Genomic DNA, 25,918 nt, shown 5'->3' with positions numbered 1-25,918 from the left:
TAAGATTACCCAAGGGCAACATGTATAAAGAAAACAACAACGGGCCAAGCACCGAGCCTTACGGAACCCCTACTGAAAGGGGAAACTTAGGTAAAAACCAGTTTCACATTTCTGCAAACACTGCAACGCAATTCCTAGTAGTCTAAACATATCAAAACACATATTTAAATTCATCTTTTAAGAGGATTTTATTTCAAATTCTCAGATTAAGCGGAACAGAAGTATATGTAAAAACATGTAAATCTGGCACAGACTAGAAATAGATAGATCTACCTATTCCTAGCTGACAGTCACACTGGGTTTTTACATTTAGGTATAGCAGCCCAGGACTTTAATAACATCTATTGGTATTTGTTTTCAAATTGTATGAAGTTTCAAAAGACAGCATTGCAAATGACCTTGTAAAGGGTCAGAATTAAGATTGCCAACTGATCAGTTGAAATTTCATCTGCCTTTTAAGTATCAATTAGGTTCAAATATATTTGTCAGTTGCGCAAACATAGTATAAGTAACTTTTCAAGATACTGAGAGAAGTATAAGAAAGGCTAAAATTTACGAAGTAGAAGCTACCACTTAGTGAAAGCAGGAAAGGCCATCTTCATTATTTTCTTTTTCATTCCAGGGGAAAATAGCCTTAGAACACAAACAGATTTGTCCTTTATTCACAACTCCCCTGATTAAAATTGCCCTCACAAATTAATCATCACCACACATTTATTGTAGAAGCTAAAGGCCATGACAAAAAGAATATCACTTCAAATATACCCAGGAATAAAAAGTAAAAAAGAGGAATATGAATACAGTACAGTATGGACCTTAGGACCCAGGTTCCTCCAACATTTGCTCTAATTTTATTTGATGTTAGCAACTACTTCTAGAGTATCAATATTGATACTCTAGAGGTAGTTGATACATCCAGATTTAATAACAGACTGTTTCTATATCTGAAGCGTGAGTTTTTAGGTTAGCCTTTATAAATTTAACTCTGTTGTCACTAAATGGGACATTTCATTAGGCAATGCACCGAGTCCTCAATCTAACGTGGGCATTTCAGACACAATCACCACTCCCAGGGCACCTTGCTATAGCATCACATAGGAGCACAACTCAGTACATGCATGCCTTTGCACCAGGAGAATCAGATTATTTTGATTTGCATCTTGGATAGGTCCTTTAGGGTTCTGACTGAAACCCAGAGCAGATTCACAACCCCACTGACATCGGAGCCACCAACTATTACGGGATTATCCATTTATTGTGAACCCTTTTAAGCTGTGGGAGTTGTTTTTACAGTATTGAAGGTTTGAACTGTCTTGACATCATAGAGTCCATCCCAAGCAAAATATCCCTTGACTGATGTTTCCTACTGTGTCATTTGCCACTGCATAAAAGTGAATGGCGGGGCTTTTTGAAGTGCCTTCAAAGAGTCCCACTGTCCAGTTCAATGCTGCAGCAAATGCCATAGCATGAAAGTGGACAGTGAAGCTTTCCAGAGCAGCTGGCAAGCCCAGTGCCTCCCTCTGAGGAGTCCTTCCTCAGAGCAACGCATTGTGTGGCTATTTCAGAGAACAATGCTGGTCATTTTCCACAGCTGAACCCAAAAACGGGGAGAGAAGTCTCAGGATGCTGTAGACAATTTTTTATATATAAAAAAGCCCAACGTGTTTCGGCCTCTTGCCTTCTTCAGGGGGCTGTAATAATATATATATATATGAACAAATGAATGAGACAACACAGAACTAAAATCATTACAATTGAAAAAGCACATTGCAAGCACAGCCTGTGCATACTTATAAACAATAAGACAATATTACATGTATTGTTACAGCTCCCATAAGAAGGCCTAAGAAAGCAAGAGGCCAAAACACATCGGGCTTTTTTAATAATAAATTTGTCTACAGCATCCTGAGGTTCTTATCCCTTTTTTGTGTTCATTTTCCACAGCTGACATGTTTTTCCAGAGCACACGCGCACACACACATCTTTCTCAAATGCCTTGTTTTAAGAGATCCTTCCTCAGAGTGAGGCATTGTGGGTGACGTGGCCATGGAGACTACTAAGAATGAAGAATTATTTGGGCCTAAGTGACCTGTGCTGCTACTGACACAGTGGAGGCCAAAAAAGTGAGAGGAGATGGTACAGGTGAAGGGGGGGAGAGGAGACAGGGGTGCATCCTTCTACCTCAGGTGGCGAGATTTCTTGCAACACCACTACCAATTAAACTAATGCTTGCAGCTCCGATAGAACTCAAATCAATCAGGCTTGCTTATATCTTAGATTTACTTAGCACAAATAATTTCTGACAATGTCCTAACATGTACCCCTTCTGCAGGGTATTAAAGGGAACTCAGTGAATTATCCATATTTCTGTGTCTTGCGTCATCCGTTTCAAAATATTTTCAGAACAACTGGAGCACCTTTTGACAGCCTTTGAACTGCTTTGGATATTTATTTCCTGTTCCCCTTTTCCTTGTCCCTTCCACTTTTGACTCAACCCATCCCTCCAGCCTTTGACTCTTTCCTGATTTATCTGAATAAATAAGTTGCTGATTATTCTTTATGCCATTGCAAATAAAGTCATTTTCAGAAGCAGATGCTGATAGGGCCTGGCAAAATAATCCTGGAGGGCAGTAAATATGATCTGTGAACTGCTGGGCTCGTGGCACAAAGTGATGAAACAAAATGGTACAGGCTGCAGAAAATGTAATTAAATTATCATTCCATTGTAGGAGCCCATTTTAAAATTACAGGGAGCTCATAAGGCTGACATTATAGTTGAAAGAATCCTCGCCATGGGTCATGTGCATTTTTTGGTGCGTTATTAATCATGCTTGACTGGAAAGATATGTACAACCTACAACAAGCAGTCTCTGTAGTCTTGCCAAAAGAAGCTTTTGTTCCCTGAAGAGAATGGTATCAAAGGCCAGTGTGTCCTATTATTACACGAGCAATGGGGGCTTTGAAACGGGGCTTTTCAGATTCAATACACTGAATCAACAAACAGCAAATAGAAGAAAACAAGCACTGGGTTGAGCCTCAATACCATATGACCTCCCTTGGCCCTTATCTAGTTACTGCATTCGCTGACACAAATACCTAAAATAACTAAAGATAATAACGTATTTCTAGCAAAAATGGAGAAAAGATAGGAAAGCTGTGGAGGTAAAGAGGAAGGAAATCGTAGCATCTCCTCTCAGTGCAAAACACGGCACCCTACTTCACAGCGATGGCCTTTTGTGCATAGTGTCTACAGATGAGCAGTAAGGACGAAGAGCAAAAAATGAGGGTGCAGGTTTAGGCTTAATGAGATGAGGGTGTTCCTGCTGGGAGAGTGTAATAAGAGAGTGATGCAAGAGGAGGAAGAATGTCTATGTGCTAGAGAGAGAAAATATATATAGTACTCAAAAAGAGCTAGTAAAATAGTGTGTGACCTGTGAGATGGTGAATGCTGTGTTTTTCCCTAGTTGGACTTCATTCCAACATCAGAGCCTTTCTGGAGGGAGAGAGAAGTTAAAAATTGCTTGGGGAGCATTTGCAGGCAGGGGGACAATTAAGCAATCCCTCTCCATTGCAAATATATCCATCCCGTGGGCATTTGTGAATCACCAGAAAAGAGGAAATGCTTCACCAAGAAAAGAGGGCAAAAGAGGACATCAATTTGCTTAAAATTTTCATACGCAGATACAAATGTAGACATTATTATTACAATTTAATTAGAAATACAGTACATCTCACCATAGTGTGGGAGACTGTGACCAGGGGACCTGCATGCCCTGCCCTATCTGCTGCCCTATCTGTTGATGAGCAACTTCAAGGCACGGCTCTTCCTTCTGATGGGTCTTTATCTTTCTACTAGTGTAATGCATGTGAAGCACTTTGAACACTTATTAGAATCTTGATGTGAGTAAGAAAAGAAATGAAGGATCAGGTGTCCTTTATTGCAAAATGTATTTATACCTAATGGATTGGATGCAGAATCTGCCATGCAGGAAGAAGGGGCCTTCCATGAGATGAAGGGTTCTGCTCATGGAAGAACCCTCTGCCCAATTTTTGGGATCCCCCCACACTACAACTCATTTCCATTCAGCAGGGTCTCTTGACTCTTCTGCATAGCATTTTTAGGGGCTGCCCTGGGAAAGAGGGGGTGGAGAAGTCCGCCAGCACAGTCGATCCAATGCAATCTAATCAAAACGCATATCTTTAGTACAGGAGCTTTCCAACAGGACTACCTTTACTTAAAGGACTGTAAATTTAGCCCAGCGTGTTTCAGGCCATAAGACAAATTTAGTTCCCATAACTAGGCTGGCATTGTGGTGTCATATTTGTTGTTGACTCAAGCTTCTTAGAATATTTCAGACATGTCAGTGAAAAATAAAGGCAGCAAAAAAACTCTGCTGAGAAGTGTGGAGCTAATACTGCTGCTTTCCTTCATCTTCATTTCCGGTGGTAAATGTCATTGCATGCCTAGTCTCTTGATGGATGCTTGGGTTTTCGTTGTTTATTTTTCATTCCATCTCCACCAGACTTCTTTGCTATTCTATGATATGAATTACTTCATAAATAAGTTAAAAGTCCGCAGTTTGTCATCAGAAATTAAGAGACATCCTACTACCACTTTGGGTTTTGGCCTTTGAGGGGCTGAGCTGAGTAACCTCCAGGCTTCCTAGACAAAAACACAGCCAGACAGCACCCAGGATTTACAGTGGAAAACAGCTCCTGGCTTATTCCAATGTCTTTGAGATGTCTGCTACTGTTGCTGGCGGTGACATCTGGTTAAGATCACAATGGAGCTACGTGAAGAGAAAATAAAATCTGTTCTGCTGCGGCAGGAAAAAATGGGATGGAGAAGGAGAGCGGAAATCTGTTCATTTTTCAATGCTCCTCAATAGAACATTACATTGAATTTAAATGTAAAATCCAGATTTTGAAGCCATGTATACACTTACATGCTCATACTGGACATTTATTAATATTCCCTTTTTTGCTATAATATCTGGTACAAGTGTGTAGGTTATTTCTTATCTCTTGCTTAAAGCTTAGCTTTAAGAACTTGATCGCAAAAAGGAGCTCCCTTTATCTCAATGTTTGTTTTGTAATAAAGAAATAAAATAAAGAAATAAAGAAATTATGCCCCACCCCACCGGTAGTAACTAATTATGTGGAGTGTGAGAGGAGGCAAGGAAACATGTTGTGAAGGCATTGGCCTGGTTCAGACAACACGCTAAACCATGCTGCTTAACAACAAAATGGTTAATGGAATGCATTAAGTTCAACGCATTCCATTAACCATTTTGTGGTTAAGCAGCATGGTTTAGCGTGTTGTCTGAACCAGGCCATTGTGACCTAAGGTACAGCCCAGCAAAGAGAGGAAAACTTGAATAGAGCTGCCATTTTGAGCAGGAGCCACCATGTCCATTGTAATATATAGTGATACCTGTATGGAGACCATTAACTAATTTGTAAGGATTGCTGTTTAATTCGATTTTGAGAAACTTTGGCCTCTGAATGGTAGTTTGTTTTTTGTCTCTCTAGGTTAAGTGAACAGGAGCAGTTGCTCTGAAAATCTGTATTGAAAGATTGCAGCTGTTGATCAAGAATGAACACAAAGGATCCGAAAGTGACAGAAGGGGGCCTCAACGTCACACTCACTATACGCCTTCTTATGCATGGAAAGGTAAGCTTCTTCCTATAGCAATATCATGAGGATGGGATACTGGGCTATATGCCAGTGATCATTATATTTTGGGATACCTTACCGTTTTAGAATTTAAGAGACCCAACATTCTAGCCCTATTTACATATTAGCAAAAGTGTTTATAAGTAGGGATGGACAATTCTGCCTATTTCTGGCCCGTGTCACTTTTGCATATTTTTACTCATAATTCTGTTCCATTTCCATATTAATCTGTGAATTTGGCGGGGGTGGTGGTTTACTTTTAAATATATATTTAAATATGTGTTCAATAGGTATTTAAATGTGTGCTTTCTCAATATAAATTTAATTCCATATGCTGATATATTTAAACTGCTGAGTTTTGCACCACAAATTGGGAGGGCTGCAAAAATCTGTTCAATTGTTATGTTCCAATCTACCCATTAGTCAGTGAGGTGCAGATCAGGGCATCTTGTTTAAGAATTTGCAAGGTTGAAATTCCCCAATCTTGCTTAGGTACAACTAGCTCAATGTAGCTGTGAGACTACACCTGGCTTACTTTAGCTAAAATCTTGCTGGGTTCTGATACCCAGTTCAGTTCATGTTATACCTGCATCCCTGCTTTCTTAGGAAACACGCGAGATGTATAGAGATGTAATAAATCATTTATTTATTACACCCATTTGCACTGCCATGCAGAGGGACAGAGAAAGAAGGCCGCCCGACTTCTCTCCATCTGGTGTGATTTTATTTATTTATTTATTTATTTATTTATTTATTACATTTCTATACCGCCCAATAGCCGGAGCTCTCTGGGCGGTTCACAAAAATTAAAACCATTCAAAGTATAAAACAACAGTATAAAACCATAATATAAAATACAATATAAAAGCTCAACCATTGATGACATCCGCAGAGGACCATGCAGCCTCATTGCCTAGTGCCAATCAGCAGCAATGGTTGTTTCCCTGGGTGGAGCTGGGGTGGGAGGCAGAGCAGAGAAGCAGAGTTCTCTCTTTAATCCATTCCTGTGGCATATAAAGGAACCACACTGGCAGCTTTGGCCATTGCCATCTCCAATCAGTGAAGATCTTCAAAGAGTTGGCACAGGCCAAGGGAAGGAGGCTGGGAAGAAGAGTGGCAAAATGCTTCTGAAGAGGACCATGGCAAGCAGCAGGCGGAAACCAGTAAGAAGAAGATGGAAATCTGAGAGGCTGAAGCATGGAAAAAGAGAGTGGAACTGGGAGCCCTAAAATGGACAGCTGCTGAGATCATCACCCCAAACCCTTCCAGTGGAGGATCGTGAGACAGGGCTGAAGAATACTATTTCTTTTTTCTTGATACCAACATGATTTAATTAGAAGTTTGCTTCGCCACCTAAGAAGAAAACAGGCAACTTTCAGCCCTTAGCTCAGCCTCCTCCCTGCACCAGGAGGCAGAACAAATAAGTCATCAGGTCCCAGGCAACTTCCTCTGTGAGGAAGCAACCCTGTCCCTCCAAAGGAATGTGCTGACTGAGGGACCCTGGGCCAGGCAGCACTACAGTCATTCAGGACATTTGCCAAATCTTGGCATGCTTTACAGAGCACATAGAACAGTTCAGTTCTCTGGCCCAACCCATGCTTGCATCACAACCTACACAGGCAACAGAGCCATCTATGGAGGCACAGCCCACACCTACTGTCCACCCCACCCACCAAAAGAGAGCCCATTGGGGATTCACTCCCCGTCTTAGGGCTCCGGCACTCTGAGCAGCCATGAGAGAGTGCACTAAAGAGGAAAAAGCAGAACCATCAAGGAAATGAGTGGTGGAAGACAGCACAGCAAGGCTACAACCAAGAAACCATGGGAGGAGTCAGACAGTGAGGGAGCCTTAAGTGAGACCTCTTCATCTGAGGAAGACTCTTCAGACTGAACAGAAACTCCTGGCTGGTGGCTGTCCGTACCCCAGGCTTAAGAGGGAGGGTTAAGGCCCTCCTTAGACTTGGGCCCCCAAAAGTCCTGGGTGTCCAACCAGGATGGTTTGGATGATGAGTCAGTGTCCTCAACTTACAACGACAGTGCTTTATGATGACAACCTCCTAGTCCTTCACTTTTGATGTAACATTAGGGATTACATACTGGATAGATGCTTTGTGGATGCTTTTTCCCTCCTCAAATCTGAAATGGAGGATGGGAGGTGTGAGTCCAAGAAGAAAAATGGTTGACAAAGGGGGATGTAAGCATAAGAAGAGCCATGCAGGGCCAGACCAAAGGCCATCTAGGCCAACGTCCTTTTTAACCAGTTTCCTCATTTTAGAGACATTTTCTGAGTCAAATGTGACTATACTAGACTTCCTTGACAGTTTTCCATTTACATATACATTACAGTCCAAACACACCTTGCACTAGATCCATGGTGTCTCTTAGGATTAAATCCAGGGTTGCCTCTCTGAGCAGTTCTGTAACCCCCTGTTCTGTGATACAGTTGTTTAGGGTATCTAGAAATGCTACCTCTTTGTCATGATGGAAGCATACATTTATGTTAGAGTAATTGAAGTTACTACAACACTTTGTCTTTTGAATGCCTTCCTGATTTCATTCTCCATCTCTAGATCATCCTGAGTGTCTTAGTGAGGGGGATGGTAGCATGTCCCCAGTACTAAATTGCTTTTGTGGGCTGGTATTGTCACCCAAAGCAATTCTATAGAGAAGGCTACCCCTTTGAAGGTTTCTAGTTTGTTTAACACCATGCACTCTTTGATGTACAGACAAACACTACCCCAGCACAACTTTCCTCTCCTTTCCTCTCCTTACTATAAGACCATATCAGACTGCTTCTCGCCATTCCACCCGGTTTCTGTTATGCCCAGTATATCTGTGTTCTCCCTTAAAATCAAGCATTCCAGTTCTCCCATCCTCATTCAGAGAGTTCTAGAATGAACTATTAGTTTACATCCTCACCTATGATAGTGTCACTACGAGTTTCCAGAATAGTATTCATAAACACTGTATTTGGTAGTGGACATCCTGAATCCAGAAAGCAGACCACTTACTGCATTTAAAAGAACTAGACACCTAAAAGATTGATGGGTACACAACAACACTAGACTTAGATCTAGATGTAAGGAGAAATTCCTGACAGTAAGATCTGTACAATAGTGGAACAGAGGTTGTGGGTTCTCTATTTCTGGAAGTTTTTAAGAAGAAGAGGCTGGACAGCCATCTCCCATGGATGGTTTAATTCAGTGATTCCCAAAGTGGGTGGTACTGCCCCTTGGGGGCAGTGGGATTACATAGGGGGCGCTAAGAGGCAATGGGGCCGCAGGGGGCGCTAAGAGGCAAAGGGGCGGCAGGGGGGTGCTCAAGGTGGTCTTTTCCAAGAAGCACCTCTCCAGAAGGTCTTAAAACCCAGGGATATTTTTATGGGAGAAGGTAGTTTGGTCCCAAGCCATATAGGGGAAGAATCCACACATGTATTAATATCGTTTAAGAAGAGTCCTTTTAACGGTGAATTGAAATGTTTCAAAAGCACCAAAACGCTAATGAGGAGACATACCCTGCTTGGTGTGCCCTGCCACACTGGCTGCAAAACAGAGGCATTCGCTCTCTTTTCGCTCCCTCCCTCGGCAAGCCTGTGGCGGGTGCTTCGGATTTTGAATAAATATTAAATTAATTGTTACTGTTTTGAATTTTATTGTTATTATCTTCTTTAGTGGGTCATTGAAAACCGCTATTCTGAATAATGATTTTTATAGTGTAGGGTAGGGGGCACTGGGCATGAGTTTGTGGAACCAAGAGGGCGGTGACCTGAAAAAGTTTGGGAACCACTGGTTTAATTGGTTTTCCTGCACATTGCAGAGGGTTGAACTAGATGATCCGTGTGGTACCTTCCAGCTCCAGAATTCTATGATTCTCTATGATTCAACTCTCCAACGTGCATCCAAGCCCATGGGATATCACCTACGTGAACACTTTCTATTGTAAATATACCAAAAATGAGTGCCCATACCAAAACATATATGTGGATTAAAGTCAAAAGACCATTAAAGAAATACATAAGTGAGCATTTCAGCAATATTCAAAAAAATAAAGAAAGAAAGAAATCAGGTGCTCCTTTATTACTGTTTGCACTATAATCATACAACTTCAGAATGATCTTTCTGGTTGACGGAAAAGTTACAAAAGCTGAATGCAAAACATCTACTGAGGAGAAAAGTATCTGGGGTTTTAAACCATAACAGCCTTATTTGCAAAAGGTCTAAAGGAAGACCTTAACTATCTGCTGGTGCTATCATTTTCTAGGTGGCTATTTTTAAGTTCCAGTTTAGTTAGGATCAAGCCCAGTTCTGTGAATGAATAATGGGGATTACTCATAAGTAAAGGTGAGAACTCTAATACCATGGAATAATAGTTCTCCCTGAATGCAATGGTATCTTCCATGCACACCTGCAGACACAGGATCTATAATGATGGGCCAGGGCCTTCTCATTCTGAGTTCATCTTTGCAGATCGTAAGAGGAGCTTGGAAGTCACCGTTATTGTTTTTCTCTTTTGGAAGTTTGAGTCGATCATTTCCAACAATTGAGAGCTCTGTTTAGTTCTCAGGAGATTGGTTTTGTGTATAACTATTTAACTATATGGAAATTGTTCAGAGTCCATAAGTTAATACAAAATACTCTTTATAAGACATACATGCTTCAGTTAGTTCTTACAACAGATTTTTAATATTTTTAAATGGTTGTGTTTTTTCACTTTTAAATTGGATATGTATATGCATTTTTAGATTGCCCCTTAAGAGGGAAATCTTGTTTTGAAACACATCCAGCCTGCATAAATTTCTGGCACTTTTGAGAAGAGTTCTTCTCCTGCTCATTTGGGCATTTAGTGCCTTTCTTTTTGGTTTTGTGTCACACTAGTTTTATTTAAACAGCCAGTCTAGATTTGTTTTAACTAGAGGCCCTGGGTATTGAACCTGGGGCTTCATGCAGTGTTCTCTGGTATAACCTATATATGAATGTCTATACATGATCACCCTTCTATTTTAGCTGCAAACATTAGTGCAGCCTTCACCAATCTGGTACACTGTTTTGGACTTGAACTCCCATCAACCCAACCCAGCATAGCCAATGATCAGGAATCCTAGAAGCTGTAGCCCAAAACATCGGAAGGGCACTTGGTGGGGGAAGGTTACTGGAAAGAGCAATCCCATGGTCCTGGTTACACATCCTTGGGGCTATATGGGATTGATTGGGGGGGGGGAGGAAACCCTCTGAGGTCTTAAACAAGGTCTCCAGTTACCACCACCACCAATTTCATCCTGGGCCTCCTAGATGTCACAAAGGTTTCTGTAGTGGCTCCTTCTATGAGGTCAGAACTCCAACCTCGTAGGGGGAGGAGGGGAAGCTGGTGGATGAATCCACAGCCTCCCTGCCCACAGCCCCAGCCCCAGCAAAGGGGAAACATTTAGACCAGGTCAAATGTTTCAGTAGGTCATTGACCTACATTGACCTACATTTCATTGACCTACATTAGGTCAAAATGTATTGCCTTCCATTGCAAGCAATGAGAGCAAATTAATTATTCTTTTTACATGGATGGAGAACAAATACAGAAAGCCCTCCCTTCCTCCACACTTCTGCCCTGCTGTCCTTTGCTGGCAGGGCATAGGAAAGATCAGAGCCTATGGTATTGGAAGCTGTACTCAGAGAGCATAGGATTGCTGTGTGTTTGTGTATCTCAATCACAATGTTTAATTTACTCAAGAATTTCAGAAATCCAAACAATCTTCTTTTAAACATGTTTACTGTGGTATTGGATAAAATTCAAGATGTTGAGGAACACAAGAATGCTGACTGTTTTGAAGGCTACAAGATTGATTATTGCTACTGAGACATCTACCAAATGGTAGAAGGCCTCAGTAGCAAATGGTGAACTCTTCTGCATGGCCCAGGATGTCAGTTGTAGCCTGGAATTTTCAAGTATGCAGCATTTTCAAGTATGCTGATGTCACAATGTCTCTGAACTCTACATTCCAGAAACTGTTTCCTTACAGTTATTCCTCAAACAGTGAGTTATTGAAGAATGAATACCCTCCACACGAATGGTCACAGGCTACCCAAACAGAGCTGTTATTTCCTGATAGGTAGTCATGTTGTTGCAGCAAAACCAACCAAATACCTTATGACACCTTAAAAGACTAACAACATTGTGATTGCTTACACTTTCATGGATTATAAAGTGGTCTGTAGCCCATGAAAGGTTATGCCATAATACATTTCTTAGCCTTTCAGGTGCTGCAAGACTTTTTGTTGTTTTAATTACCTTCCTATCCCTCTCAGCTTTCTGGCAGTACCTCCCTGTAAGGTAGGTTGGGATTTGTTATGATTATGGATGGGGGCAGAGACAGAGATAGTGTTTGAGTGGCCACCCTGAGAATAAGCTATGGTGGGTAGCTTATCTGTTACTCCTGACAAACAATTGTCTGCTCAGTGGCCTGCTGTTGTTTGTTTCTCCCTCAGTCTAATATGACAGCCGTTGACAGTAACAGGTCAGGCAAAAGGGGACAAGATCACCCACTTCCCAAGGTGATCCCCAGGGTTCTAAGTGTTGAACTAACACTTGTGAGTGCCCTGCTTCCATTCCACACTTCTTCAAGTCTCCAGCAAGTCCTTTTAAGAGAGATTTAAGCCCCCCTCAATTTCCGCAACTCTCATTTGGAGCTGTTACTGCCAAGCAGCTCTGTGCCTAATTGCCTCAACCCATGATAAGATTGCTTTCCCAGATTCAAACGACACAACAACCCATCAGCGGTTAAATAATGCCTACAATATGCCATAGGATGTCAGGGTGGCTTGTTGTTCAAAAATAAGCTATCCTTCAGGAAGTGGCCCAGGTTCAGATGACATGACACCCCACCATGGCTTGTTCCACATGAGAATGTACGATGGGTTATCATACCATACGAAGCCAGTCTGTAGGTTCTCTGGTGGCTTGCTTGTGACAACACATGATGCAAAACACAAAGAAAAACCACTCCTGGTTCTGACATCACACTAAGCCACCATGCAACCATCCACGATAACAACTCACTATGGCTTGTCTAAGGCTTTTTAGTGAGTTCATGGCAGAGATGACTTCCTGGTTTATTTTATTTTTATTTATTTATTTATTTATTACATTTATATACCGCCCGACAGCCAAAGCTCTCTGGGCTGTTTACAACAGTTAGAAATGGTAAACATTAAAAAGTATACAAAAATTAAAAACCATCAAAAACATAAAAACAACAGTATAAAAACACAGCTCAGGTTCTGAGCCATTACACTACAATCCATTTGTTAAGTTATAGTATGTTAATACAAGTTGGTTGTCACATAGCTTTGCTGAAGGCATACATATCTATTCCTCCTCACACAATGCTCTCTCTTGTACCATTTGATGGAATATTTGGATCTCCGGCATTAACCAATTGTACTAGCTCATTTAGATCTATTGATTGCTTACTTTGTCAATGCTGTGCTCTGTGCCTCTGTTTAACTTACACAGCTGAGTGTTATTATGACATTATTGCTAAAGCAATCGCTTTGAGAGGGCTTCCCACATCGTGATAATGCCCACGGCCTCTACAATGCTGATTTGGCAAAAAGTCATTTGTTGACTAATCCATCAAATGAATTAAATGTGATAATCCCTGCTAGGTCTGGTTTTACCATTAAGCTAAGTACAGATTTTGTTTTAATCAGTTCCGGACTGAAAATACCAAGTGATAGAAAATTTTAGGAGGTGCATAATCTATAACACTAGCAGAAAATACCTGCTGCCAAATCTTTTTTCTTCTGGAGGAGGACAGGATCTCCATCTTGCCTATTTTTTATAACAATTTCAATGGAAACAAATTAAAATAAATGGGAGAAAACAGAAGAGCTGTCCCTGCAGCAGCGGTAAGCCACCGAAAAGAAGAAGCAACAGCAAAAAAGGTGGGAGGATTAAGTATCCTATGTGTTTTCAGCAGGTCCATTTTACCAGAGACAGAAAAAAGTCGGCAAAAAGTTTTCTAACATAAATCAATACGTTCTTCCCAATCCCAACAAATAATTTTTCTTCTGACAATGTTAGAATGTTTCCCTCGTTGCCCCACCCCCACACCTGTGGCAAATGGACATAAGCCAGGAGCACCATATAACTGTTGGAGGTTTTTCCTGTTTCCAGGAGTGCTAATTGGCTGGGCATTTTGATGATGATGATGATGATATTGATGATTTATTGCATTTGTATACCACCCCATAGCCAAAGTGCTCTGGGTGGTTTATGTAAGATTAAGACACTTAAAAACAATAAAGAAAAATTAAAAACCACAAAAACATACAATATACACATACGTTTAAAAGTGCTATAACAACTTTAAAAAATGATGAGCCTAAAAAACAGACCCAGAATGGAACTATTGAAGTTTTTGCTTAAACCACAAAGTGTGTGTGTGTGTGTGTGTGTGTGAGAGAGAGAGAGAGAGAGAGAGAGAGAGAGAGAGGCCTAATCTACACCAAGCAGGACACCGCACCATGAAAGCAGTATGAAAGTGGTACATAAAAGTCAGGAGCCACCCTATTGCTTTATAGCAGTATTGAAGTGCACTAACAACTGTTGTGGGGTGCCATTAACACATACCATACACCGCTTTCATAATGCTTTCACAGGGCAGCATCCTGCTTGGTGCAGACCAGGCCAGAGAGAGACAGTCAGAGAGACAGAGACAGAGATTTAGGTGAATAGTCAAGTATGATGCCCACAAAGGTAAACAAACACTTTTTGGGTGATTAACAAGTTCATCAGCACAACAAAAATAATAATAGATGCAAAGTACATAACCAAAACAGACTGCATGTCAGTTAAATTGCCTCAGGTTTAGTGCGTGCTGCAGAAAACTAGACCTTGATCTCTCCAATAAACTCTCTCATCTAGTGACCTAATTAACTGTAAGACTGTCAGCACTAATTTTAGAGATTGCCACTTGACTTTCAAATATTCCCTCTGACCAGATTTTGTTCCTAGCTACCTGCATAACCAATGCTGCAATATAACTCCGAAGGCTGGTCATAGGACTATAAAAATGAGAACCTAATAAGATGCAGTTCTCACGTCTATTGGCTGGCTCTTATGACAAGATAAAAACACACACTGAGTCTCTACACTATAAACAAAACAGCAAATAAAGGCCCAATCATATACAAATAATAACTATATTGCCCTAATGCTAAAAGATGGAAACATGATGGCTTCTACTTCCTCAGGGAAGTCCTTTATTAGGTTCCAGCTTGAATTATTAGTAACATTCTTGGATTTTATGACTTTTAAATTAGGTGGACAATTTTACTTTAAATATTACAGTAAGTATACTACATTACATTGTATCTGTAATCATCCCATACATTTAAGAGATCGTTTGCCGTTTGCATTTTTTTAAAGATTAAAACATAAGTGTACTCATTCAGACTTATATACTCAACACAGAGATAAATATATACAATAATTAGAATTAGGTTTTCTTTAGGAGGCTAACAGAAGAGCTAAAGATCAGGCTGAGATGTATCACAGAAGTGAGATGTTGCAGTATAAGAAGTTGATTTATAAAAATAAAATCTTCAGATGCATTGTGTTGAAGCACTGGCATTTAATGCAAGATATTCCAGGGTGCAACAACTTGCCTATTATATGGATAGGTCATCTAATATGAAGGACAAATTAGTTCATTCTGATATAATTTACAATTAGATAAGATCCATATTACTAACATGGAAAATGCTGTTGATGTGCACAATTTTTACAGTTAAAAGAATTTACTAATCCTAAAGATGGTAAGGTTCTTGCCTTAAGAGATTCCACTACATGTCAGTCAACAATTGTAATTTGTTGCCCTTAATTATATGTATATGTAGGATAAACAAGCAGAGCTTTGAAATTACAGATTAGTGAACATAAGAGTAAGACTAGAACTAAAATTCTTGAAGCTCCATTAGCTACACATTTTTGGACTGTAGTTATACACCTGGGGATTTCAAGTTTATGACAACTCAAAAAGAACAGGACCATCACATTTTACTTCCCAGTGGGAAGTATATTGGATTTTTACACTGCAGACAGTTATTTTATTTATTGATTATTTATTTAAAATTATTTTATTCCCCCTTAGTGTGGGACCATCTCAAGGCAGCACGTGAGATAAAAACCACAGAGAGTGGATACAATAAAAATCAATAAGAACAAATTCAATAAAAATCTGGGAGGAGGGGGAAATTACCAATAGCTTCGGCTATTGGGCGGTATAAAAATGTAATAAATAAATAAAAATAAATAAATAAATAAATAAAAGTCAATAAAAAACAGAACACTTACCACTACTGGTTTGAATGAAAGATTTGTTTTATCAGTATATTTATAACCAGTTCGATGTTATAAAGCCAGTTTCCATTTCGGACATTTTGATGGGTGTTATTCATGATTTTATTTTTTCTTTTCTTTTCTTTTTAAAGTATGTCATACAAGATATTGCCCCTTCAAGGAAGTAGTGGAAGGTTATTACAGACGATATAAATTGAGACAAATCCTGAGTGAGTTTATTCTTTATAGAAACACAGTCCATAACAAGTAAATGATAGGTAAAAAATAATAATCTAACGTTCCATATTCTGATGTTACATAAGATGACATGAAGTAGGCAATTATATATATTGTTTAGGAAGTAATTGTCTACAAAGGGTGACACTGCAAGGTTGAGGACTGCTCCTATCGCATAACTGTTCTAGGGAGACTAATGCTTACTACTAATTCAAGCTGGTATTTGATACGAGGATTTTCCTGAGGAATTAGAACCCATCATTTGTCTGAATTTGATAAAGACTTGTAACTGAAATGGACTTTCTACCGTTAATCCTTGCGGCAATTACAACCCTCACCCTAAGTTCTTTTTAATTCTAAAACAATGCAAATGGATTTTCACTTCTTCTTTTTTTAAGGCTCAGAATGCATGTTTCCTTTGTTTGAATGCTAAGCACATCCTTTAAAAGAAAAGGTAAATAATAGCCAAAAGCCTGTCCAAAACACTGCGGAGGTGGGGCAAAACATCACACTGGGATCATACCAAATACTTCTAGCAATAGAGGAGCAAAGGCAGAGAAAAATAGCCTCTCTATTAGCAAAAACATCCACCCCTGTCTCTGGAGTGTACATACACAGCCTTAATATGCAGGGCATTTTGTGTGGGATTCCAGTTAAGGTCCTTGTGAGGCTCATCCAATGTATTCTTTGTTAAAATTCTTTTAGTGGGATCTTTAAAATGTCTGTTTCTATTGTAATGTGTGTGTTTTTAATTCAAGTCTTAGCAACCTGTTATTTTAGAGGTCTGAATAGCAGGACTTCCTATAATTAATTCTATTTAGCTGTTTGATAATGATGCCCTTTCTTAAAGTCACACTGATGCTTTGCACAAAAAGAAAGCACTTGTGAAAACTGTCGTATAATATAAGCTCGGTAAAATGCTGTGACCCTCATGCCAAACATCCTCCCCTTCCCAATTTATTATTCTTGTAAATGGTTGGTCTGTTTTGCTGAAGCTTCAACTGAACTCTGCCTAAGTGTGAGATCTAAGCATAGAAAAATCTGCATTCATTCATGTATCCTGCATTCTGTAGTGGCATATGCTGTACTGCGTGCTGTTAGTGAACACTTTGATTAGGCTTGAAGCAGAACCTTAATATGGAATTTGGGGGAAATGGCTCTGTATGACTACTGTGGAAAGATTTGTTACATCATGAATTTTCTTCTCATATCTATCCATTTCATCATCTAAGAACTACTTCATGTTTCCAACCAGTAGATTTCTTTTACCGTGTGTAGAGATGTACAATTTTGAGAAATTTTGAAACCATAGAGGGAGGAAAAAATCCCCTGGGAGAAATTGAAATATACACAATACTTACTTTAGGTTGTATCCATTGGAATAGTTTCACCAGCAGAAGTGTATCCAATCGTGTAGTTCCCTGGCCTCTGCATGCCCCCCCCAATTTAATTTAGAGGGTTGGGGGACCATCTAGAACAGATCTGTAGTGTGCACAGGAGGCCACAGAGGAGAGAACAGTGAAGTGTTGCTAGATATCCACTTGTGTGACAGTTCTATCCAACATTTTCTTATCAAACCTAATTTTACTGTCTTAACAATATAATGGTATCATTGTCCTGTTTGGCATATTTATGAAATTTTCAGAGCAATCCTATGCATGTTTACTTGATACATGTTTACTCCATACTGTTTAGTGGAGCCTACACCCAAGTAAGCATGCATGGTATTGCAGCCTCAAAAGTATAAATGCCTTAGCTTTGTATAAGCAAAATTATGAATATACTCAGTTCCAGAGAGGGGGGGTGCAACCACTGCACCTGTGCTACCTAAGCATTTGTCTTGCTTTTTGCTGTCTACAAGATAGGGGGGAATGAAAGGTGAAAAGAGAAACCACAAATTTTGTAGTAAACAAAAGAAAATGTGTTATTTAGACAGAAACAGTTTCATGTAGTCACAATATTAATGCATCTTGGATGTGTGTGTGATATATATATATATATATATATATATATCACATGAATTATCGTTCTCTTAACGGTATATATTTGTCTTACATAAAAATCTTCATACTACATATTTCAAGTGAGTGAAACCTTGTCTTTAAAAGCATTACAGTTATACCAAAAGAGAAAATATTTCATAGTTCTTGGTGTTCCCCCAAATTTTTATTTTTTTTCTGTTTGGAAAAATTGGGAAGTCCTTAGGAAACCTCTATGGAATTTTCCTGTATTGCAGTGTGTGTGTGTGTGTGTTTCCAGCCATTTCACTATCCCCTATATTGTGATTACTGGCCATAGGACTGAAACATTACATGGGTGTATACTTGTAGTTATTCCTGAAGGTGCTGAGTGAATGTTACCATGAGTTATTTTCCACTCAATAGATGAACATCCATCCACTGTCCATGGTCCTGGTTCCATGTTCATTAGCTTCAGGTTTGGCTTTCCTGCTAATTTGATATTCGCACTAGGCCAGAATGGACTCTCTGAGCACCATCAGATGAGCGTTTTATCCCATTCTCGCAACTGGCCAGTCATGGATCTTCACGGATCATTTCGACGATGCAGTGATCCTGCCACATGTCTCCTGTTTCATTTCCCAGTTTTCGTATTTTAAAATAACCCACAAAAAGCCTGACTTTTTTAAAAAATAAGTTGGGATTTATCAGGCTTTCCTGCCATGTGCAGGAAAGTTCCACTATAAAGGACACTGTTCCTATTGTTCTGTAGGGGGCCATGTGGTCTCTGCACACTCCCCCGTGTAATTTGAGCTTGCCCTCAATGCAGAAGTGAAGCGGGAAGCAGAGCAATGGTACGTGAAACGGGATTTCTCCCCTGTCTGATGATCCTCTCTGTTATCTAACATTCTGTTTCTGAGATATTATAGTTCCATAGCACATCAATCTCAGTAACATAATTACAAGCTGAATACATTTCCCCCCTTTTCCTTGTGACTGATACTGCTAACAAACTTTACACGCACACACACATAATAGGTGAGACCCAGGTTTGGTATAAACCAGGGCCAGCATTTATTTAATTTTTTGAAATAGATCATCTGCGGTGGAGTCTACACAGAAGTGTGCAGGAATACTCTGAGGCAGGAGTCCCTTAAGCACATCTTCCTGCACAGAGATTATGAGTGAACCAGCCCAGGCCCAGATGCAAACCATAAATGCTGGCTTGAAACTGGACAGCCACGACCTGTTGAGGGAAGCCCTTCCAGGTCACCACTACCCAAGGCCCAAGAGTATGACACAGTCCGGCCTCTTCTCATGCCTGGCTTTCAGAAAAACAAGACTGTGAAACAACCTGTCACCATAAAGGTGCCTCTGGGTCCTCCCCAGATATAGTCTGTTTTTCACTTTCCAAGGCCAACCCTGCTAACCTTGTATTATGGCCAACATATTTAATAGCACCCACATCCAAGTAAAATCCTGAAAAGGTTTTCAGAAAGCCAAACCAGAGGCAATTTAAAAATTCCTATCTGGTCCCAAAAGGTGTCCAGCAAGGGCCAAGCAAATGAGGAAGAGGCTGACTGAGGTGGGGTGAGGATGGAGTAGGTGTGCTGTATCACTCCAAGCTCCGCCCATATCAGCTGCATCACAATGCAACTGGCATCATGATGTAAAGCTCCTGGCCCCGCCTCTCTCCCAGAGACATGTCCAAAATAGTCCCTCTGCCATCCAGCTGCTTTGGAGAGGGTAGCAGGGAGCCAAACTATACAATTCATTGATTAAACCTTTGGCAGGGCCTTTGGAGGCTACATAACATTACCTCAGGACCATGCCCAGCCTGTGAGCTGCTGGTTCACCCTCCCAGATTTTATTACTCTAGCTCACTGACATCATATTTTTTTTCTTAAGAGTGCATTTCAATGATGTGCTACTTTTAGAATTAAAGCTTGTGATATAGTGGATTATATCTATTCATGCCCATTTATTTTGTTTAGATGTATAGGTGCATAGATGATATATATGTATCCCTTTTTCAGCTTGCATGCATTAACATTTTACTCTTTTTTCCCCCCCTAGGAGGTTGGCAGCATCATTGGAAAGGTCAGTGACCCACTTTCTCAATGCTAAATTTGTTTCAGTCAGCGTAGTTCGTTCAATATTTTCCTACAAATTCACCAGTCAATGTAAGTTAATACATGCTTTCTCTTTCTTTAACAGAAAGGAGAAACTGTTAAGAAGATGAGGGAGGAGGTAAGATGTAAATGTTGAACTGCTTTGACTTAAAATCCTCTCAGTTTCAGAAAATATAGGGCTAGTGGTGGAGGGGGGGGGGAGTATAAAAGTACATGTATGAATCGATACTGCCACCAAGTGGATAAAAAAAAGGAGTACTTGCAATGAGCTCTAAATCACAATTTTCTGTTAAGCTGCAGTCTGATGCCATTACAATACAGTGCTTAAAAAAAACGTTTCTACGTAAAATATGATACAGCCAGATGGTATCAGTTCTATGAACCTTCTGCATTTTGCCGTTAAAATATAAGTCTAATTCTTAGTGAGTTGGTAAATCTGTGTCTGGGCCACACCTCTAGAATGCAGACTGGAGCACGCATAACCAAATGCTCTCCATGTAGTGCTTTTAACAGAAAGCTAGACGGCTAGACTAAAACCCTGCTCCTAGCCTTCTCCCTAGCATGGTGGCTTTCTATGTTCAAGGATTTCTCATTTTATTTTTGTATGGAGGAGTATTTCCTTATGTGAGAAACTAGGTGGCTTGACTCAGATTCTGCAGTCTGAGCTGGTACAGCCCAGATTATCCTTAAAATATATCATTAAATTTGTGGTCTAATCTGATATCAAACAGCATTAGAATTGTCTTGACAACGCAAATAAAGCAATTTGAATAGGAAGCCTAGGATGGCATCTCTCTCCAGCCCATCTCATAATTTTCCAGCTATTTTACCCCATTCCATTACGATAGACAAAATTAATATCTATCAATCCATCACAGTGGTTCCAGATCCTTTTATCTCTGTCAGAGCTGGAACAACAGAAAGGAAGGAAGGAAGGAAGGAAGGAAGGAAGGAAGGAAAAGAGGAAAAGGGAGACAAAACAATGAGGGGGGAAAGAGAGAAGCTGAGTTGGGTGAGGGGAGAGGTACTGTATGTACTAACTTCCACCTGCCCACCTAGTTTTCACAAGGCATTTCTATGTTTTCTAGCAATTTTATTTACTCTGGCTGAGCTGTACCGTTTTTTAAATATATATATATATATATATATATATATATATATATATATATATATATCCAAAAGTATACAAAAAAAGAAAGAAAGAAAGAGGAAAGTAAGTGTAATTGGCCCAGAACATCTTTATATTTGCCTGCTGGGCCCTAAGATCATTCTCAGGGGCCCTTGTCTGTGAGCCCCTGCCAAAGTAAGTAAGGCAGGTGGCTACCAGGAAGAGGGCCTTCTCTGCTGTGGCACCCCGACTGTGGAATGAGCTCCCTAGAGAAATTCGCCTGGCACCTACGTTATACTCTTTTCAGTGCCAGATGAAGATCTTCTTGTTCTCCCAGTATTTTAATAGTTTATCATTGTAGTCTTTTAACCTTGCTGTTTTGAATCTGTATTTTAAATCAGTATTTTAAATCTGTATAAATCTCTCCATCGCTGCTCAGTTTTACCCTGGTTGTGCTTTTATATATTATTTTTATTGTGTTTTTATACTATTGTTTGTTTTATACTGTTTGATTTGCATCTGATGTTTTTAACTTTTGTGAACTGCCCAGAGAGCTTCAGCTATTCAGCGGTATAAAGTGCAATAAATAAATAAATACTGATCAGACACAGGACCAGGTTTTTTTAAACTATTATATCAATTGAATTACTTGTGTGAACTGCAAAGCATATCTATAAAGGAGTGTAACTAGGATCCTACTTTTCGTGCAGATTTCTCCACAGGTCATTTTGACATATCTCAGCACCTTATTGCACATGGGACTTCCTCATCATCAAATCTTATCAACTAAGATGCCAAGGTCTTCAGCAAAATTCTAAGCATCCTGCACAGAGTTAGGTTTTTCCATTCTGGTCACCCACTTTAGATTATTATGGCTGCTCTATTACCTGCTGAATTCAGTGGTGTTTTGGGGCATAGCACAAGCAGGCTGACAAGTTACAAGTCATAAGTACTCAGGTTTAATCAGAGGTACTTGCTTCCAAGCAAGCATAATTTAGGGCTTTTTGTCATCCTCAAATGAAAATGCTACTAAAGCATCAAAGCAAAATGCAGCTAATCCTAATGTTAATGGCAACATCAGTTTCATTCCTGTTTTATTAATGGTTCATTCAATATTCAATATTTCTAATAAAGGTGCAGTCATATATCAGACTTGACAAATGTATCAAAATCAGTTCAACTTTCCTATTGCATAGCTATTAATCTGGTAATACATTACATTGTCTTATTTATTATTTATTCTTATTCTTATTTTACCCTCTAATTTTCCCCTTGCAGGGAAAAATCTTTCTGTCTAAGATGTTAAAATAACTTAACTTCAGCATTCAGTCTGTTTGTCAAATTCAGCACAAGATTATGTTTCATTTTATGGAATTTGTGTTCTTGAAATGGCATGCGAAGATGGCACTGCATATCCATTCCAAGGGGTTGATTCCAGAAAACACAGGAAGCAGTTTTATTAAGTGCAACAATAGTTTCAATATGTTTTGAACATTTAGGCCATAAATACATGTCATATAAATTTGATTTATAGACTCCTTGGTATCAGGTATTGCACATGAGTTTTGATATACATGTGAGGGGTTTCGTGGGGAGGCCTTCCACTCAATCATTTCTTTCATTACCGTATTTCTTTCGATTGTAAGACGCCATCGATTGTAAGACGCACACTAATTTCAGGACCACCAACAGAAAAAAAAAAACCCTAAGACACGCCTGCAATTCTAAGACGCACCCCGTTTTTAAAGATGTTTATATGGGGGGGGGGGAAGTGTGTCTTAGAATTGAAGAAATACGGTATATTTCTATACCGCCCCGTAACCAAAGTTCTCTGGGAGGTTCACAAAACTTTCACATCCCCTGAAAAAACCCTTTGAAGATCAGGGGGCTTTCCAGACTGGCCTCTGCTGTAACACAAGTGGCTGCATCTGGAAGGGAAAATATGTGCCTAGAAAGCCCATAAGCATATCATGGGGCTCTTTGGATCATGGCCACAATGTTTCAGTTCAGGCTGTGCTGGGAGGGAGCACTGATAGTTCTCTTCTCTTCATGCTGTGAATGAATTAGCATTGTTGTGCCTTGTGTTCATTACAATTCCAGATTTAAAAAGATTTAGCCTAGATTCCAGCCACCCAGTAGTTCTGTACCTGACCCTTCTCCTACTTATTCTTTCTTTCTTTCTTTCTTTCTTTCTTTATTTATTTATTTATTTATTTTATTACATTTATATACCGCCCCATAGCCGAAGCTCTCTGGGCGGTTTACAAAAGTTAAATCAGTTAGCCTTTTCTTCAGTTAATCCTAGTTACAATATCCTCATGTGCATGTTGTGGGAGAGCTGTACCAAATTAGATAACAATTAATAATCTTTCAAGTCAGGTCTGGTGGAAAGGTGGGGCAAATATACGTTTTGGAAAAACTGTCAATTTTCACAGAGCGGAGCTCGAATCAACATCTCAGAAGGCTCCTGTCCAGAAAGAATTGTGACGATAACAGGCCCAACTGATGCAATTTTCAAGGCTTTTTCTATGATTGCACTAAAATTTGAAGAAGTAAGTAAATGGAAATTCCTTTTATCTCAAGCTATACTGTAAATATTATTTTAATTTCCTCGTGCTTGCTTTACTACAGAATTTCTTTCACTGCCGTTAAGTAAAAAGTTTAAGTGACTTTATTTTTTTATGAATGCTCTCAGCAGTAACAACAGAAGAGAAAGAATAGGCTACTTGCATGTTGTTTAATCATTTCTTTCCCTCTGTGTATTCCTTGGGGGAAATCAGTGCATTCTAGTAATGCATGCTAGTAGTAGAGAGAAATAAAACTTTTATACTTCATCTCCAATTTTGGATTCGAACTGAAAATAATAATTCTATAATTTTTACTCTGAATAGCATATGACTCAGAAATCGTGGCAAATTTTTCCACCAGACATTGCCATATTTTTTTCCAATGGAGTCCCCATTTCAAAATGTATGTATAATACTTTTGCACAGCACTTTCAAGTGTTCAAAGCTTTTCACATGCTTTTATCTGGTTATAATCTTTACAGCTGCCCTGTATGTTAAACAGTGTTATTTGCCGTCTTTCAGATGGGGAGGCCTGAGGCTGAGAGTGAGTAGCTTGCATAAGATCACCTAGTGAGTTCATGGCACAGGCAAATTTGAACTAGGGACTTTCTGCCTCTTAGCCCTTATGCTATATCGGCTCTAGGTGCAATTTGGTGGTGAATTTGGAGGTCCCTTCTCAGGAAAAACAGCTGAGGAAATTTAGAGGAAAGAATTTTGATATGCCTGGTGAAATTGCTCAGTTGAGTTCCAGTCCATCCCTGCCTGGAAGCCAGAGGAAACCTGAATGCAGGACCAAATTGTGCTGTGGTTATCGTCTTCCTTTCACCAGCAAAAACTTTGTTAGTGGGAGTGCACGATTGGTGGAGGCAGTTGGCAAAGTTGATCAGACTTGGGCAAATGTGTCTGTTGAATTCCAGCTAAAGCCAAATGTTTAAGGTGAACTTGGAGGTTCTTGCCTGAGAGAAATAGTTATTATTTGCTTATTTATATCTGAGGGGGTTGGTGAGAAGCAAAAAAATAATTTTTGATTTCAGATGGGGGATTTGCACTTCCCAAATTTTTCCATTTAATGCAGTACAGTTTTTAATACCGCCCCCATTTTTAAATTAATGTTACCTCCTGAGATCTCCAGACTCCCACCATTGCTGATATGTCCTATTGCTGCATATGAAAAAATGTGGACTGGCCTGAATGGATGTGAGGGATTATTTTGTCATTACTATTACCCCCACCTTACTCCATCCACCTGCTCCAATATCTTCCACTCTTATAGCCTGGCAACAGAGCCCACCTTGTTATTTTGGGCATTTCCCCGAAGAGCAGCCACTGAGCAGCTTCATCCTTCAGCTGTTGTTTGCAGAATTCCTGCTGAGGAGATGAAAGATGAAGAGAGAACTCCCAGCCGTTGTTTGTCTTTCAGCAGCAGTGTTATTAATCACAGCACTTGGGGGCCCTCCTCCACCCTTGAAGTCCATGGTTTGAGAGCCTAGATTGTTATGCCAGCTTAATGACAGTAGGGCTTGAAACATACCATACAAAATAAAATTATCCACCCATGTCAGTGGGGTGGTGAAGCAGCTCCATGTTTCAGCCAGAACCAGTCCAATCTCTAAAAGAGTTCTGACTGCTTCTGACTGAAACCTAGAGTGGATTCACTGCCCCACTGACATTGCAGCCACCAGCCTCCACTGTTAGATTCTGTATAAATGTGTCCGAAGTTGACAGAATCCAAAAGCATTGCTTTGTTGTAGCAAAACCAAAAACCACCTGTGGCACCTTAGGGACTAACCAAGTTACTGTTTTTTGGAGGGAGAGAATTTGCTTCCTTGTACAGCTATGAGAGAGGTGACAATAGCATAACCAACTCCCAGTGTTTAGGATTTCTTTTCTACTTTATTTCCTTCCAA

General features: G+C 39.8%; 1 protein-coding gene across 5 annotated transcripts in view; it reads left to right on the top strand.

Annotated features, from left to right (window-relative positions):
• Nucleotides 1-25,918, top strand: part of LOC134401817 (poly(rC)-binding protein 3-like) — a 355,457-nt gene that overhangs the window by 296,074 nt on the left and 33,465 nt on the right. For all 5 annotated transcript variants that reach the window (XM_063131119.1, XM_063131129.1, XM_063131092.1 and 2 more), the window contains 4 exons: nt 5,533-5,674; nt 20,281-20,304; nt 20,422-20,454; nt 23,880-23,996. In XM_063131119.1, coding sequence (XP_062987189.1) covers nt 5,597-5,674; nt 20,281-20,304; nt 20,422-20,454; nt 23,880-23,996 — 252 coding nt within the window. In that variant the 5' untranslated portion in view covers nt 5,533-5,596. The remainder of the gene's footprint in view (nt 1-5,532; nt 5,675-20,280; nt 20,305-20,421; nt 20,455-23,879; nt 23,997-25,918) is intronic.

The sequence above is a fragment of the Elgaria multicarinata genome, chromosome 1 (genome assembly GCF_023053635.1).
Source record: "Elgaria multicarinata webbii isolate HBS135686 ecotype San Diego chromosome 1, rElgMul1.1.pri, whole genome shotgun sequence".
Classification (NCBI taxonomy): Eukaryota; Metazoa; Chordata; class Lepidosauria; order Squamata; family Anguidae; genus Elgaria; species Elgaria multicarinata.
Note: the sequence above shows the minus strand (reverse complement) of the source record. Positions and strands in the feature narration are given on the sequence as shown.